This window comes from Ctenopharyngodon idella, chromosome 19 (genome assembly GCF_019924925.1).
Source record: "Ctenopharyngodon idella isolate HZGC_01 chromosome 19, HZGC01, whole genome shotgun sequence".
NCBI lineage: Eukaryota > Metazoa > Chordata > Actinopteri > Cypriniformes > Xenocyprididae > Ctenopharyngodon > Ctenopharyngodon idella.
In genome coordinates, this window is record NC_067238.1 from 12,942,422 (window position 1) to 12,960,746 (window position 18,325).

The following is an 18,325-nucleotide window of genomic DNA, read 5'->3' on the forward strand; positions in this document are numbered from 1 at the left end:
TAATATGCATGCTAATAAGCAACTATTTAAAAGACCCTAAAATAAAGTGTTACTGACTAGTTTAAGCAGTTTATGAAACCAGCCACTGGTCTAGTAAACTAAACTATACTAATCAGAGAGATAACTAATCAAAACCGAAAATAATTTGTTACATCCAAATGATAAACGTTGATAAAAAACAAAGAATCACAGTACAAAAAAAAACATGAGACGAATGTATGGAGGTCAGTTGCATGTTTATTATAATTAAGAAGATACATACTGATTATTAAATAAAAATAGGCTAAAAAATAGATGCAAAGAAAGAGACAAACCAACACTGAATTATTAGATTCATAGATCATGAACACTGTTCAGAATTTATGGTAACCATGAAGTAGATGTAATATTGCTTGCTGTCAACAGTAAAGGGTATTCATAATTACATCATCATCAAGATGTAAGTATAAATACCTCAACATATGTTTGTCAAGTCACAGTTCAGAATTATTAAAAATGAGCATTCATAACTGTCCATAACACACTATTTCCTATCCCATTCTCTCTAAAACAGGCTTTGACACTTACAAGTAAGTAGCCACTGATTGCACTCATAATACACTTTGCTGCTATATCTTCATCCAAAAACAGACTCTATATAGCTGTATATAATGTCTGCGGTCATGTGTTCTTATATGAAGCAGAAGGCACCCATCCTGAAAGATTTTTATACTCAAAAACTTCTCATTAACTAGAAAAAAAATAGTTTAGCGTTAGACAAACCAGCTCCTTTCACTGCACTGATGTGTGTTTATGTCAAACCCCCAAGTTTTTGAACTTTGAGGTTTGTCAGTTTTGCTTTAAAAGTATATTAACAGCTTGGGTTGAATTATAAAAGCAGAGAAATCTCCTCCAGGAACTAGGTTTGTCGGTCCTGATTAAAGAAATGGATGAAACTTGTGCACTCTCTTGTTCTCAACCATGCAACCTAATAATACTTCTCTCTGTTTTCTCTCTCTGTTTTTGTAGCATTCGCTCATTACTCTTTCTTTTCCTCTGTTGCTGCATCGCCCTTGCCATCAGGCTTGGTTTTAGGCGCCGGACTGTCCAGGAAGAAGTCGTTGCAGGCCACGGTCAGCGCCCCCATGAGGATGATGAACTCGGTGAAGTCCACTTCGCCATCATTATTGGAATCCAGGTCATTCATCACTCGTTCCACCGCATCTTTATCTTGAGCATTCTGTGTGAAGACAAAAATAAAACAAGTTTAAAGTCAAATCAAAACACTCACAATCGGTAAAATTAGAGCCCAATTAGTGCTGGGTAGATTATTTACAAATTATAGTCTGTTACTGATGTAAGCAATAAGGTATCCGAGGCTGTGCTGTATCATGAATAAGTCACGGCTGAAGGGCGTTGTTAGGCGAAGCGGAGTGCCTGCAACCCCTTCAGCCGTGACTTATTCACGATACAGCACTAGCCTCGAATACGTATTGCTTTTATAAAACGGTTACCACACAATACAAATATTTAAGCCAGAAATATGTATCAATGCAACTTTCATGAAGTAAACTTTCACTAAAGCCTTCCTTCCGCCGGAAAAAAATAGTCCCTGACCGTGAACAACAACAGAAGTTACATTTTCACACCATTAGATGGCGGCAAAGACTGTCTTTATGAGTGTGTCAGTCAGTAGCGAAGACTTTTATATTGAAAAGACTGAATTGTTGTGAACATGGAACAAGACACAACTGACAAATGCTTTGACTAGAGCTGTCAGTCATGGGAAAACCCCTTAACTGTTAAAAGGACAAGATAATACATCGGACATTTAAACAGATTTTTTATTATGAACATAGGACTGACCTGAAGGAAAATGCTAAATCTGAACGCAGGTAATAAACTCACTCACTCGATCTTTTTCTCACAACACTCTTCTACATAATACAGTAAGCTTCAACAATTGAGAACATACAGTTTACGTTGCTAAGGGTGTTGTGTAGTGATACACAGAACCGTTGAGTGAAGCAGTCATAGCCGTGTTTTATTATGAAAAAAACACAGCTATTGACCAATCAGAATCAAGGACAGGAACTAACCGTTTTATAATACAAATGACATTATGTAATCTATTAGATTACATTTTTAGATTACTTTTATATTACTTTTGGCCTAACTTGTTCATCGCATAAGGTGAATAGAATAGGATTATTTTGTACCATACTGATATGAAAATACAAAGAGAAAACTGTAAAAAAAAAAACAACAACAACTGTAAAATTAAAATACTTATAATTAAAATATATATATTTTCGATGTTTACCTGCATGTCATGTGACCATTTACCAACATTAATGCGAATAATAGCCTATGTAATTTGTAATCAATAAAAAAGTAACTGTAATCTGATTATGAGCATTTTAAAACATAATATACTATAATTACAAGTACTTACTTTTTGGAATCTGATTATGTAATCTGTACTGTGTTAATATGAAGAGGTGTTTTACTCGTATTTAGAATTAGAAATACATTGTGTTGTGTTTTAGGGTTAAAGTAAATGTCAGTAAATTCAACGAATAATGTCCTGGCAGAAAATTACTGGTACGTTTTCCACTTTTCTACAGATTTTTTTTTTAAAGTATATATATATATATATATATATATAAATGTGCTTAAAATGTATAAAAGTGAAATCCAAATGGGGCCAAAATGACAAAATGTAGTGATAATTTCCTTTTGAAGCCCTGAAAACTCTTGAAGTTTTCGTAGATATCATGATGGAAAATGGAGGAATTCTGGGAATGTTAATGAAAGGGAATGTATGTGCACTTCAGTCAAAAGAGCCAGAAGCTGGATCCACATACATGATATTTACATGAGACATAACTGCAGGGTCACTGAATCTGTAAACCGTTATCATATGGGCGTTTCTGTAACTTGCAGTAAATGCAAATATGAACTTGCGTTACAGGTTGTGTCACATTCATTTTAGCAGGTATTTAAATGAGTATATTTTGCTGAAGTTCTGAAGATTTTATGTGGAAAGTTTTTAACAAAATGTGGGAGGGACTATGAAAAAAATTTCTATAATATGTTTAGAAGAAGTCAACACTAAATCAAAATTGATTTATTTACTATTTAATTTCTTAATACATGTTCCATGTCTTAATGTTTACAACGTATTGGCGCATAATAATCCAAATAAAAAAAAATGTTTGCCAGTCTCTTCCAGTCACTCCTTTCCAAACCCATTTCCGATTTGGAACACCCACTTTGCATGACCAAATAAAAATCCTGAAGGATAAAATCAACCCCCACCCTCTTTATTTGTTTAATAACATCTTTGTTTTTTGGCTTTGAAATGCGCCAGTCTATAAAAGTAAAACAGGTTGCAAAAGTGCTTTCTTCTCACCCCGAGATAATTTCCCAGCTCCTCTGTCAGAAGTTCCCTCAGTTCCCCTCGGCTGAGCGTGTATTTGTCTCCTTCCTTTCCGGAATACTTATGAAAGGTCTTGATGAGCATCTGCATGGCGCTTTCCAAGTTGGAGCTTGGTTCTTTGGACATGCTGTAAGGTGGTTAAAAAGGTCGAAGGTTAGATACAACGAAATGGCGCGCCCCTCGCTAGACCCTGCTGCATGTATGGTCACATGACTAGCATGGGTGGAGCTTTGGCTCAATTAATGCTGGCACAAACACACGTTTTGGACTAAGGGTGAAAATAAAAAGTGAAATGTTCTCTCAATCATTTGTTTGAGATAATATCCTTACTGTTTTAGGGTTTTATTTGATTTAGAGGAAAATTAGAGGTTCTGATTAGGGGTTTGTCACTCAAAAAGCAACATTCTTACACATCACACTTTGAGCGTGGCATCTTGGATCTTCTCTCTCCGGGTTCAGCAAACTACTGCGCATGTAGAAACAGACACAGTCATTGATGAGGTGCAACAGAAGATGAGAAAGACTTTGGAGCATGAACAGCATTTGGCAAAAAATACTGCTGGAAGGCTGAACGCTTTGCTTCAGAGTTGTTATGGCTGCATTTTGGTTTTTCTAGACACCAACTTAACACGTTTAGGTCATTTTGATATCAAAGATAGACAGAGAGGTAAAGTTAGACTTCTAGGTATTGTGGTGCTACAGGTTTGGCACTTTATGATAGATATACACTCTTAAAAATATAGGTTCTTCATTGGCATCAATGGTTCCATGAAGAACCTTTTACTTCCATTAATATTTCCATTGCACAAAAGGTTCTTTAGTGAGGATATTTTGATTATTGAAATGTCCTTTGCGCTAAGAAATAATGGTTCTTTTAAGAACTATTCACTGAACGGTTCTTTGGGGAACTTAAAATGGTTCTTCTATGGCGTCACTGCGAAAACCCCCTTTTGGAACCATTATCTTTAAGTGTATAGGTACATTTAGATAGATGGAATTTAATTGACCCAATTAAATGATGATGATTAGATAAATTGTTCTATAGTATTCTGGCCTCTGACTTGAACACTCATTAGTTGTATGTGAACGCTTCCCTGCTCACAGCTAAATCATCTGTTGCTCATGTAACAAGGGCCGCATCTCTCAAATGGAAACCACAAGTGAAACATAAAACTGTCAAAATGAAGATAAAACTACTGGCAAGTTCCCCAGGGAACCTTCGTCCAAGTAATCCGAGGCTCTCGTGAAGACGCAAACACACACAATACACACCTAAAAATGATCCTAAAGCAAATCCATTAGTTAATTTTGAGGATAGAGGCCAAAGTTAAGTGGAAGATAGAGTTCTCTATAGACTATAATCATGAGAACCAAAATAAACATTGTAAAATGAAGAAGAAACGGTAAGACAGCTTTAGATGATTACTGAAATTACTCCTGGAATCAATTAGAAAGTAAAAAACAATGGAATAAGATCAATTAAATGCTAAAATGCATTATTTCTTACATGTCTGTACTATAAACAGCAGCATAATTGAATTGAGACTTTGGACAAGGTTACTCTAATGAGGCCTTCGTGCTCAGCTCTTTTTTTGAAGTACTACACCATCTAATTTAACTAATTAGTTAACCTAAGAGAGTACCTAATTAGGAAGCTCAAATGGTGACATGCAGATTTGAAACAAATACTGGTGAACTCTACAGCTCCCAGATAAAAAACCAAGAACCATTGTTCATGAAATGGACACTAACTAAAAAGGTCAGAATAGTTTTAATGTCCCGCAAAGCCATTAAAAAAGTTCAGCTGGAAGCTATAATGCAACAGAAGATATAAAAAATAGCAATAATCTAAATAAACACAAGACAATTAGGGGAAAAAATAAGCTGAAAGGTGAAATTATGGCACATTTCTTTGTAGGACATAGAAGGAAATAAGAAGCGCATCCTCATTAGCAGTATCAGAATAGAACGGACACTGACGCCATGACAACCAAGATGAGAATGGTAACGAAACACCAAGTGACCTAGTGACACTAAGGAAACTGACCGTTCCTTGACATGTAAAGAAGGAGAGATTAATTTATTTACATAACAACAAATGCTTTTTAATCTAAATCTAACTTATTTGATGATATAGACTCAAAACTGACATTTACGTGAATCAAAATCAAAGACATAACCATATATTAAGGATTGGCACGTAGTATAGTGAATACAGGTAAAGTGGGACACTGAAGTTCTTGGATTATATTTGTATATGGATATATTTTAAAATGTACATTTTGGAAAGTATTTCACTTCACCTGTATTTGTGCGACACTAGCCTTACACCATAGACAAATTCATCAAATTTTACAATGAACTAGATAGATAGATAGATAGATAGATAGATAGATAGATAGATAGATAGATAGATCGATCAGTGTAAAATCCAGGGAATTATCCAGGGAAAAAGGCAATTATGTTCAAATAAAATTCTAATTAAGTTTAACTTAATTTAACTCTAACTTAGACTAGACATTCATGGTTATATCTATATCTTACGATAATAACTCCACACAGAAGTTGTAGTAGCGCTGACCTACTGACAAGATATTTGAATAAGACAACAGAAAAGTTATCAATAGATAATCCAATCCAGAAGAGCATTCATTAGCTTTCTGCTCTGAGAGAAAGGAGTCCTTTCTCTCGTCTGAGCTGTCTGTCTTACCTGAATGCCTACGGAGAGCTTCCTTTGTCTGTAATGAAGTGCAGGAGATAGTGATAGACAGCCGGAGAGCTGAAGCACAGATGAGGGGAGAGAGAGAACCTCTGGGGTTTAAATATCACTCACTCGGCCCCCTCCTTTCTCAAGAGCATCTCCCGTATCTTCAGTTTCGGCACCCCTCCCATACTCTCCTCCATTAGTTCACCTGCCAATATAAGGGCCATTTGACCCCGTCATGCCAGTTGACTCGACACAAGAAGACTCTACAGGCCAGTGGAGTTTGCATTACAGTCCTTTATTGTTGAGTAGCTGGAGATGGTCAATCATACAGCATAGAAAATGAAGGCAGAATATGTGGTCAGTTGGTTACATTGAGCAACTACGTTAGCTATGCGGACTTAATGAAATGCTCATGCATTCGTTTTAAAAAAGTTTTATGTTACCTATGGGTAGAGCTGTTAACTACTTCTGACAATTAACATCAAGCTTGAAGTTTTTACAGTATTAACAACATGTGGTCAAAACATGAATGTTCATAAGGTGTGATGACGTTATAATGCTAATGTAGTGAGGCCTAGCAACACCAGACACGACTGTTTTGGAGTCAGACACACCAAAGTAAACAGGCGGTTTTAGATGGCTAGGATATACATGACAGCCTGAGATAAATGAGAGCTCATTAGCATGATCTAAATGAGTGCTTTTTAGGCAGCGTAGGATTTCTCACTGATGTAGGCTATACATATCTGTATAATGCATAATGTAGTATGTGATGTATTATGTAAGCTGCTATAATGGCTAAATAGTGAAAGTACCTGTGCATTTGTCTCTTCTTCTTGCATGTTATGGCTTTACCCTAGTTGCTATATCAAAATTCATTGAATCATTGATAATAGTGAAAAATTCAAGGAACAGTAAGATAAGGTTCCTCATCAGGCCTTCGTTACAGGGTTGTCTAGCACACGACGAACATAACCGTCAATACATGATGGGATACAACATTAATATTAGTAATGTCACTAATCAATATATTGTTCTAGCTTGAATCTATTTATCTATCTATGTTCTACAAATGTTTTGCTAATGTTCCCATTAAGTTCATTTTTAAGAAGTTATTTCTGAATATTCTCTGAATGCTCAAAACGTGCCAGTCTTTAATGTTTTAAAAAGGTTTTTTTTCTTGTTTATACGAATGTTAAGGAACATTCCATTTTATTATTTTCCAAACATTATGGGAATGTTTCTTTTAAATGTTGTCTAAAGAAGGAACAGTAAGATAAGGTTCCTCATCAGGCCTTCGTTACAGGGTTGTCTAGCACATGACTTACATAACCGTCAATGCACGATGGGATACAACATTAATATTTGTAATGTCACTAATCAATATTATTCTAGCTAGATTGAATCTATCGGTCTGTCTGTCTACCCAGCTAACATAAGTATGCTCTAAAAACGTTTTGCTAACGTTCCCATTAAGTTAATTTATAAAACGTTACTTCTGAATGTTCTCTAAATGTTCAAAACTTCCAGTTCTTTAATGTTTTTAAAAGGATTTTTCTTGGTTATACAAATGTTAAGGGAACATTCCATTTTATCATATCATATTATGGGAACGTTACTTTTAAATGTTGTCTAAACATTCTGAAACATGTGGTAGTAACACATAAAAAATGTTAGACCAACGTCCAACTAAAACGTTTCAGGAGAAAAAGTGCCATGAATAATGTTTAGGTGTTTTGGTGGGAACATTATTAAAGACCAGAAAACTTTGAACGAACATTCTATTGATGTTATTAGAACAATGTTTAAAAGAACCTTGCCAGAACGATAACCAAAGTTCTGAGAATGTTCTCTGTTAGCTGGGTATATAGCTATGTGCTAAACATATGCTAACATGCTAGTTGTGATCATATCACAAGTATTAAATATGTTTAAAAGTGAAGTGAAACTGGTCAGTTCTGATGTTAATATAGTCTTTAAGAGATTTTAAGACATTTTACACTTCGCAAAGCGGAATAAAACATATCTAGACCTTAGAGACCAATACATTATAAAAAACAAAAGAAAAACAGATAAATATGTGGAGGCGAATATGGTTAAAATAAAGTTTGAGAGGATGAATGCCTATGTGAATGAGTGATTACTGAAGTGTGATTCTTTTGTCCATCTTATTAACTGTCTTCAAGGGTCTAACCTTAGTGAACCAATACTTTTGGATGTCTTGGGGCTCCCGCTGGGCCACCAGGGTCCCCTGGTGTGGATTCCATCCCAAAGGCTTTTAATTATTGAGCGTCAGCTATCATAAGCACACTAAGCATCTGATATTCCAGCTCTTGAGACAAAGCACTAAGATGGACAGCATGTGAAAGTCAGCTAGAGAGTTAGATCCAAGTACACAAGCCAGAAAGCATGCCATAAAACTACGTTATTCAAAAGCAAATTTGTTTATTATCATGCAAACAAGGCCCAGAAATGTGAACAATAAAGTACGTGGGTTGCATAGTGTTCCCATGTGCGCCACAAACGCAAGTCCCACATTTGAATGGTGACGGAATATGTTAAATTCCTGCAGAAGGGCATTTCATCAAACAAAAGCGAGGTGAAAAAAGTGCTATTTTTACACTTCTGCAACACTGGAAAATACATAGTACATTTACGACTAGCACCGGAGTCGACTGAGTAACCCTGTCATTAGAAAGCGGCACAAACAAAAAGTAAACATAATGGATATTTAATAATGTCTAAATTTAAGCATTTCTGCTATGAAACCGATGTCTGTTCTTCATTCACGGATGATTTGTGGAGATATTAGAGAGGGGACACAGTGGTTGCAGTACCCTTACAACAAATCTGGCTCAAACAAAAGGACAAAATGATTAGTTATTGCACCCCTTTGGCCATTTGTCACATTTGCGGCTGTCGACACACACACACTATTATTACAAAACGAATCACAGGCATGAACTAATTTGCATACAATCAGAAATTAGTATTATTAAGAAGGCTACACCTCTTTGCAGTAATAAAATTGGTAGTGTATTGGCCAGGTTTCAAATGTATGTATTAAAATATCACAATAATGAAAATGACGAATAAAACAAACACAGAAGCATTTGAGATGCGACAATCTCGACTTCCTCGAGCTCCTACGACGCTTCCTCTGTTTTGATCTTCTCTTCAGCTTTATTCTCTTCAACTTTCGCTCCTTCCTGTTCCACATCTGTTTTTTTCTCTTCCTCTGGCTTCTGCTCTTCGGCCGCTGCCTCCTCGACCACTGGCTCGTTTTCTTTCTCCGCCTCCTTTGCCGCCTGTGGCTCTGCCTTGGGCTCTGCCTGTGCATTGGCTGCCGCCTCAGCCTGCGTCTCCTGGGTTGAACTCTCTGGTTGTGTTTCTTTTTCCAAACAACGCTGTTCGCTGACAGACTGCGCCAGATAGCCAATCAGATTCATATACTCCTGGAAGCTGACCTTCCCATCCTGGTTGTTGTCAAGCTGTTGACGCATGTTTTTAACTGCCTCATTGTCCTCTGTGCCCTAAACACAGAGTTCCTCAGATGTTAATCACTAATGAAACAGGTTTGCAGCTTGCATTGATTGTCATTTCACATTTTAATGCTCATGGTGATACAACATGCTATATGCACTAGATTCTAAAAACTTTCTGTAAAAATGTAGATGGTTTTTGCTGATGAAAAGCATGCTGCTATGCAGTTATAAGTCTGGTATTCTGTTTTTTTTTGTGTTTTTTTTAATGGGAAGTGGGAGAGAGAGGGGGCGGGATTAGGAAAGGACCACTAGTTGGGATTTGAATTCAAATCAACCAAAGTGCAATTGTGCTACACATAGAAGCGCTGCCCATGAGGCTATTGGCTCCGACAATATTGTTTGTTTTTTAAGTCGGCATAAAACTGAAGTTGCGGTAGTCTTTTCTTCTCTATTGTGATGTACACTGCCCAGCCAAAAAAAAGTCACTGTTTGGAATTAAAGGGTTAGTTCACCCAAAAATTAAATTTATGTCATTAATTACTCCCCCTCATGTCGTTCCAAACCCTCAAGACGTTTGTTCATCTTTGGAACACAAATGAAGATCTTTTTGATGAAATCTGAGAGCTTTCTGTCCCTCCAACACCTCTTTGATGCTTCAAAAAGTTCATAAAGAGATCGTAAAACTAATCCGTATGAATTGAGTGGTTTAGTCCAAATTTTCTAAAGAGACTCGATTGCTTCATATGATGAACAGATTGAATTTAGGCTTTTATTCACATATAAACACTGATCAGTGAACATAAACAGAAGCTCAACCGAAACTGCTTGACGTGCGAGAACAAACCTTTTCTGGAAGTTTAAACATCCCTGCGTAACACATTGGTCATTGGTTCTCGCACGCGTCAAGCAAACTTGCTTGAGCTTCCATTTACACAACTGATGTGTGAGTTGATGAATGTTTATTTGTGAATTTAGGCTTTTATTCAATTTCTTCATCATATAAAGCAATCAAGTCTCTTTAGAAAATTTGGACTAAATCGCTCAATTCATATGGATTAGTTTTACGATCTCTTCATGAACTTTTTGAAGCATCAAAGTGGTAGTTGGAGGGACAGAAAGCTCTCAGATTTCATCAAAAAAATCTTCATTTGTGTTCCCAAGATGAACGAAAGTCTTACGGGTTTTGAACGACATGAGGGTGAGAAATTTTCATTCTTGGGTGAACTAACCCTTTAAATAGGCATATTCTTAAGAGTCTATGACTGGACCATTATTGCAGTGATTATTATGTTTCTAACATGTTATATGTTTGGCAACAGTTCTTCTAACCCTAATTGATGGAGTGTGTAGCTTTTCATTTCATTTTAAGATCTTGACTTGATGGAAATAACATCACAACATTTATTTCCATCAAAAGGTGCATTAATTTTTGGTCAAGATTTTGTATTGACAATGCAAGAGGTGAGCACTCTGTAAAGTCTCCTCCAGCACATCCCAAAGACTTTCAATGAATTTAAGGTCTGGACTCAGAGGTGCCAATTCATGTGTGAAAAATGATTCTTCATGCTCCCTCCCAACCATTCTTTCACAATTTGAGCCGGAATCTTGGATTTGTCATCCTGGAATATGGCCATGATTTGTCTTCTTACATGGTTGTTTAAGATATGAAAAGCTACATACTCCATCAATTACGGTTAGAAGAACTGTTGCCAAAACATATAACATACTAGAAACTTTTTTTCTTTCTTTTGAACAAGAAAAAAAATGTAGGATAGGACTTGGTTTTGTCTTGGTTTTGAAGAGAAGAGATGCAACTACAAGAGGGAGGGGAACCAATTTTGATTAAAGTTTACAAGCGCACATAAAAATATGTGCACAGATACATAATTTATAATAAACACTGCAATATTTCATAAAAAATAAGAATTGTCAATTTTGATTTTGTGGTAACTTGAAATATATAAATCTACAGGGTTTTTTCACTTGTTTATGGTCTGCCAGGCAAAATGATTGTTTAGAAGATTAATAGCCCACTTCTCCACAACAAGCTCCACGATCTGAGGAAACATTCATGTCCGTAGCACAAATAGTGCAAGATGAACGAGCACCACAGAAAGTTTTCCTCTGTAATTTAATGTGGCACCGGAGCAAATAACACAGCAGCATTCTTCATGGCAAATGACTATTTGGACACAAGTTTGTGGTTTCTGCTCAGCTCATCAAAGTCCAGATAATAAGGAACTGCTCAAAAAAGAAATAGACCAGGGCCAACCTGTAGCCATGGAAAAAACGGGTGTACTGAAGACGAATATGGTAACTGAATGATGGCTGAATATCAAATAAAGTTTTGCTAGATTTAACAAAACTGAACGCAGCTTCTAACCGTCAGAATGTTCTTCAGCTGGTTCTTCACAAGGCTCTGGAACTCCTTCCCACCGAGGCTTTCCTTGCCCTTAGATGACTTCAGGTAGACACCCACCACGGTTTTAATTGCTGACTCCATCTTTGCTTTCTCTCTACAACAAGATGAAAAGAACATTTAGTAGACAGCTGACATTAGGGATGCATGGATATTAAAATGATAGCTGATGGATGATAACCAACAAAATTATATAATATTTTGATGAAATAAATTAAAATAAAATACTAAAAACTAAAAATCAATACTTTTAAGTGAATTTGGGCATCACAGCATTATAATGTACAGTATAAAAAGGGAAAATATTCCTTTTTAGATTTGCTAAAGATTACTGTTTAAAAAATAAGTATGATTTTTTATTGTTTTTGAAAGAATTCTCTTATGCTTATCAATTCTGCATTTATTTGATCAGTAAAAATGGTAATATTGCGAAATAATATTATAATTTTAAATAACCATTTAATATTTTTATTATATATATATATATATATAGCATCATTACTACAGTCTCATGATCCTTCAGAAGTCATTCTAATATGCTGATTTGCTGCTCAAGAAAAAATTCTTATTATTATCAATTATTATTCAATATTATTCAACAATTGGGCTTCCTAATATTTTTGTGGAAACTTACATTTTTTCAGGATTCTTGGATTAATAGAAAGTTCAAAGAACTTAATTTATTTGAAGCAGAAATCTTTTGTAACATTATAAATGTCTTTACAGTAATATTTGATCAATGTAATGCACCCTTGCTAAAGAAAAGTATTAATAACAAACACTTTTGGAATATTAGTGTAAAGTTGCATGAGCTTTAATCTGAGGGAAATTTCCATGCATAAATAAATAAACAAATCCCTTTCATTTGTTTTATCATTTGCCAGGTGAAAAATCATAAGTCTGATTTAAGTTTAATACTTTACCCCATCCCTAACCCAAAGAAGAAGTGGTTGGTGACATGCTCCTTAACATGTTAGAGCCAACTCTCTACCTGAAAGTGTACTAGGGTGTGGAGAATGGAAATCTTGAGGGTCAGAAGTGACAGTCAATTGCAGATAAGGGAAGAGAGAAGAAAGAGGCAAGTCGCCAGTGGCTGTCCTGATCTTTGATAGGTCATCTGATCTACTGATGACCAAACTGCACAGCGGCTTCATGTTTCTCAAGGGATTACCAACAGCTCAAGCGTCCCTTCTTTCTTCACTCACTCTTTTTTTCTGTAGTTTGTTCCTCTTGCTCTCCACACCTTTTTCAATGTAAAGAATTTAGTCCTGCTTTTCCCTTTCTTTGACCAGCATTGCTTCTCTTTTATCACGTATAAGATTTCACCTATGAGGGCACACGTTCACTCTCTCTTGCATTCCACTACACAATTTGGACTGGTCAAAGTATCGAAGGAAATGCCAATAGCCAATCACCTTGCCTCAATGAAGGGATGGCATTACTCAGATTCTTTGATGAGGTGCAGACAGTCATAACTCAGCTATGTTCGGCATGAAAATGCGGCGATCAGATTTTAAGGTAATTTCCGAAAATCTCCATTAAAGTGTGATTAATATATGCACACTGTAAAAAATTATTTTCATGATTTGACAACATTTTTTCTTTTGTCATGTGGTTCAGATAACATAATATTTTGAGTTTCTGTTGATTAAACCAATCACCATTGTATTAACTCAAAATTTTAATTTCAATTAACTCAAAATTTTAAGGCAGCTAGGAAACTTACTTTTTTAAGTTAAACCAACTATTCTTTTTTACAGTGCAGCGGCAACAATAAGACATCCATAGAAATGTTGTTATTGTTAGGTAAAACTATTAAAAAACATTTTTACTAATTCAAATAAAACTGAAATAAAATTAATTATAGGCCTAAATATTACATGAAACACTTAAACTTACACAAAAATGAAAAATGTTGCCTTGGCAACTAACTAAAATAAATAAGTTTAAGTATTAAACTGGCTAAAACTGAAATAAAAGCTATATAGAAATACTTAACAAAAAATACAAAAACTAATAAAAATGAGTGAAACTTAAAATAAAATTAAAATGAATGAAAATATAAAAATAAAAGCTAATTATAAATATTAATTAATATTATAATAGTAGGTAGGGTAGTCAACTTCCTCTAAAAGTGCCAATGATAAAAAAAGTTCCTGTTATAAGAACAGCAGAATGAATTAAATGTTTTCTAGTGTGCGTTCAAAAATGGTATTTCATTGATAAAATCTTGAACTATAGACCTGAGTGTCTTGTGATATAAAAAGCACAACTTTGAGGGTTTGTCATCTTTTGAATTCCAATCATCGCTCTTTACGCAAGTCATTCAGACTTAACCAGAAAGTTACAGCTTGCTTGTTAAGATGAGGATTGGAACCATATAATTTGCATATAGCTGTACAAAACACAGTGACATCCAGCGGTCAGCAAAGAAGCCCTTTGGGTTGTTATTGCAGGTCAAAATCTGTGTAGGTGTGCTTGTCATCCGAGACGGTTTCTAATGCCGCCAAATTAGCTGACGCACAAACACACAGAGTTTCCTCTTATCAGCAGTAATAACCACATCGACAGGTAGTAAGCAATTAAGAAACATGACCATTAGCCTAATTTAATGAGCGAGAGAGAGAAGGAGATACAGAGATGACGCAGTACGTATATTAAAGTTTCTGGTTTCATAGGCCGTTTGAAAGTGAGAAGGACTCTTTTACACTACCGTCAGGTGGAATGGTGCAGGAAATAGTTTTCTACTTCATTGGCACACAGACACTCAGCTAATGATGTCACAATGCAGCAATAAACTATATTATACTTCCTATTGGCTGTCGAGTATTAAACCTACATACTCGTACAGTGTCTTCGTTTGGGTAAAACAATCTCAAAACCTAGCAGGCTGCCTTTCTAGACCTCATTTATGGGCATCACAGACATGTTTTGAATTCCATTGCACCTATGATGCCCTAAAATGCTTTCTATAATAACATGCACTCTTCAAAATAAAGGTTCTTTATTGGCATCAGTGGTTCCATGAAGAACCTTCAAAATCAATGGAAACTTTTCATTACGCAAAAGGTTCTTTATAGTGGAAAAAGGTTCTTTAGATTTTTAAAATGTTCTTTACACTACGAAAAAAAATGTTTTTTTAAGGACTGTTCACTGAAATGTTCTTTGGGGAACCCAAAATGGAGCCTTGGAAACCCCCTTGATTTCTGTGTATGATTGAAAAATTGCAATTTGAAAAAGATTTTGCGTGCTACAAAAGTGTCTGCTACTAGGCTATAAAATGTTCATATATCCTATACTATATTTAAACGTTATATTAGAGAATACAAATTTAAACATATGAAAAATATTAGTTTATGCATTTTTTAACCAAAAAGGCAAATGTAAACAATGTTAAAACACAGTTATCTTTTTTTTTTTTTACCTGATTTGATCCTGAAAATTGACTTTAGTTGGTGTAATCTAATGAAATAATATTTTTGACTACAATACAACCAGTAAGTATATGTTTAAGTCATAAAAAGATTAGCCTAGTTTCAAAAGAACAAGATAAGCAACTTTTTCTGGCTGTGTTTCAAAACCTAGGGAGCTGCCTACCTAGACAGCATTCTCATAAAGAGGTCTTGTCTGAGACCTAGTGCACAAGCACCTGTTTACACAAAAGCAGCATCCTAACTGAAATGGAACTTTTGAGTCACAACCCCTACTGTACAGTCAGGATACAGTAAGCCCTTATCCACAGTACAAACAATGTCTACATGCACCCTAGATCAAAAGGCCGTTGCTCTGTTGAAGTCAATGCTGTGTTGTTGTCACAACTCTTACACACCTTCTCTCCACAATCATATTTCTAGTAACTATAGGCACCGTTCACCGATCCTATCGACTCCTTCAACCCTCGGTCTCAACCCTATCCAGTGCCAGTCGTGAAGTCGTGTGAATTATTGACGCTTTTGGCCCCTGACCTGGCAATTCCGTGCGCGCTACTCTAGACAGTCTCAAGCTTTAACCCAAAACTCTCTCAGACAGACAGCACGTGGATGGTTAATAATAAGTAATGAAGAGAGATCTTCCATTACTTAAGTGTCTCTCCAAAACAGACCATGACCTTTTACTGTTCCTGGACGAAATGAATAAATAAATCCGTGCAAACAACCTAATAAAAAAGGACAAAGGGACGCAGACATATGCAGTTTAACAACGGACACTCGTGTACTATACCGTTTCTCTCCAATGCGCAAAAGAGATTGAAAGGTTAGCGTTTCCAAACGGGCGAACGTGATACGCGCGCGCTCTATCACAGTAACGACAATACCCGCCGCTCGCGTGCGCCATTAAAAATTCACACAGGAACAACTTTACCAGTGTATAAAAACTCGTGGGGAACAATCTTGAGGTAGTTCTTATTTTCTACAAACTGAAATCACACGAGGATAAAACAGCTTTTGGTTAAACGCTTCTCTTTTCTGTCGAGTCAGTTCTGACTTGGACTTGATTTACTGTTGACATAGAAGTCTCAAAATGTCATAATCTACAAGCATCTACAATTTATATGACTACAATTTATAGGTTACTATAAATATTAATAAAAAATAATTATACACGTGTATTTATCTTTATATATAAAGTAGACCCCTACTTTTTTATTTATATTTGATGTTTGGTTTTTTTTAATTATTTATTTAAAATAACGTCACCTTCACGTTAATCTTAAAATAGCCTATTATATTCAATTTTAAATAGACCTAAATGTAAAATAACGTAAACTTCTCAATAACCTTAAAAGATTATATTCATTTTAAGATACATTTAAAATACCATGCGATACAACAGCAGCAGCCACATATCAACTACATGTAATTGTTGGCATGTACACTCTTAATAAAAACGCCGCGAATAACAACGCTTCAAACCACAAAAGTTCTGTAAATTCGTAAAAATACGCATTGGCTGTGTGTGAAAACGGCAGATGTTTTCAGATTCAGCTGGCTGAGGATGGTCGAAGGGTGTTTCTAAAACGTGGCGTTGACACTGTACAAAAACTCGTACAAGTTCAAAACTCAACGTTTTGTGTTTAAATTATTTGGTAATGCAAAAGAAACGAATTTAGGAGCACTTACCCTAAAATGGGGACAGCGAGGATTGACAGTTCGCAGTAGCTGCAGTAAAACCTTTTTTTTCTTTCCCTTTTCTTCCCTACCTCAAAAAAAAAAAAAAAAAAAACTTGTCAGACTCGAACCGCTGCCGAATCTCTTCCGTGATTTTTTTCGTAAACGTTTTTTTGCCCCTGACTCTGACAAATGAAAGGGCGTGTACCTGGAGGAAGGGAACTAGGGGACGAACTTATTTGGCTGTTTTAAACAGGGCATTTGAGTTTTGAGATGATTCAAGGGCTAAATTTGACACTTCTAAAGTTGTCTACCGCTGTAACATCAACATTATCATACGTGAATGAAGTTTCACACTAGAAATCACTGGGAATCATGGCAGAGGACGGTGAGTTTTGTTTGGAGCTTCAGTGGGAAGTACAAAAACGTTAACCCTTACCTGCACAATGTTTGCACTAGTGTCAGAAATTAACCTTGAGGCAAAACGCATTATTGTTTCATTTTTTACAACGTTTGGTATATTTCAGAATATTCTTATATTCTTATATAATAGTCTTATAAGGTTTTACTGCCTTTAAAAACATGATAAGTGGTTTCTAGCTGTTAGATAAAATAAATAATTTCCTGTAAAGTGGATCAAAATCCTCCATAATGGAAGAGCTGTGTAAACTTCACAGTAGATTTCTTAGTTTTCCAAATAAACAGCATTGAATGTTTTGTGGTATATTACAGGCCTACATTTTGAATTATTCTTATTTAATTTATTCAGTTCAAGTAGCCTATGTGTCATAAATAAATGACACTCTGCATGTTTATATATGCTTAGAAAATAAAGGTAAAACTGTTCCAGGGGGCGAATATTTGCCTGTAATACATTTTTAAAAAAAGTACATTTCTGACACTGGTATGCACCATACACAGAGACTACAAAGTGCTTTATTTTTTAAACGCCGCAGGAATTAATAATGTTAGGACTCTTGCTAACTGGTATGCATTGTATTAAGATAAATCTTTAGACATACTTTAACAGGCCTCAGGGAAGACATATAGTGAATCATATCCCAATGCCCACACTTTACTACAATTATCTGTGTTTACAAGAGGCACCGCCTATGTAAAGTGGTTTGTACTGACTGCTGTCACTTTGTGTGGACTATGGTCATGCCTTATAGTCACACCTCACAT

The 18,325-nt window shown here is 35.6% G+C and overlaps 2 protein-coding genes across 2 annotated transcripts; both read right to left on the reverse strand.

Moving 5' to 3' along the window:
* Window positions 1-225: 225 nt before the first annotated feature.
* Window positions 226-6,266, reverse strand: s100s (S100 calcium binding protein S). Its single transcript, XM_051872140.1, has 4 exons — window positions 6,132-6,266; window positions 3,832-3,887; window positions 3,395-3,548; window positions 226-1,219 (listed from the first exon to the last, which is right to left on the reverse strand). The coding sequence occupies exons 2-4, from the start codon at window positions 3,852-3,854 to the stop codon at window positions 1,019-1,021; spliced, it is 378 nt and encodes a 125-aa protein (XP_051728100.1). The 5' UTR covers window positions 3,855-3,887; window positions 6,132-6,266; the 3' UTR covers window positions 226-1,018.
* Window positions 6,267-6,402: 136 nt separating this feature from the next.
* Window positions 6,403-17,424, reverse strand: s100u (S100 calcium binding protein U). Its single transcript, XM_051872139.1, has 3 exons — window positions 17,153-17,424; window positions 11,997-12,129; window positions 6,403-9,661 (listed from the first exon to the last, which is right to left on the reverse strand). Exons 2-3 carry the CDS (start codon window positions 12,114-12,116, stop codon window positions 9,275-9,277), a joined length of 507 nt encoding a protein of 168 aa, XP_051728099.1. The 5' UTR covers window positions 12,117-12,129; window positions 17,153-17,424; the 3' UTR covers window positions 6,403-9,274.
* Window positions 17,425-18,325: the final 901 nt, after the last annotated feature.

Coding starts and splice junctions, on each gene's coding strand:
- s100s (XM_051872140.1), bottom strand. CDS start 3,854: ATGCCACGCTCAAAGTGTGATGT. Junction 3,549..3,831: donor CCACGCTCAAAGTGTGATGT/GTAAGAATGTTG, acceptor ACCACCTTACAG/CATGTCCAAAGAACCAAGCT. Junction 1,220..3,394: donor AGCTGGGAAATTATCTCGGG/GTGAGAAGAAAG, acceptor GTCTTCACACAG/AATGCTCAAGATAAAGATGC.
- s100u (XM_051872139.1), bottom strand. CDS start 12,116: ATGGAGTCAGCAATTAAAACCGTGGTGGGTGTCTACCTGAAGTCATCT. Junction 9,662..11,996: donor AGCTGAAGAACATTCTGACG/GTTAGAAGCTGC, acceptor CTCTGTGTTTAG/GGCACAGAGGACAATGAGGC.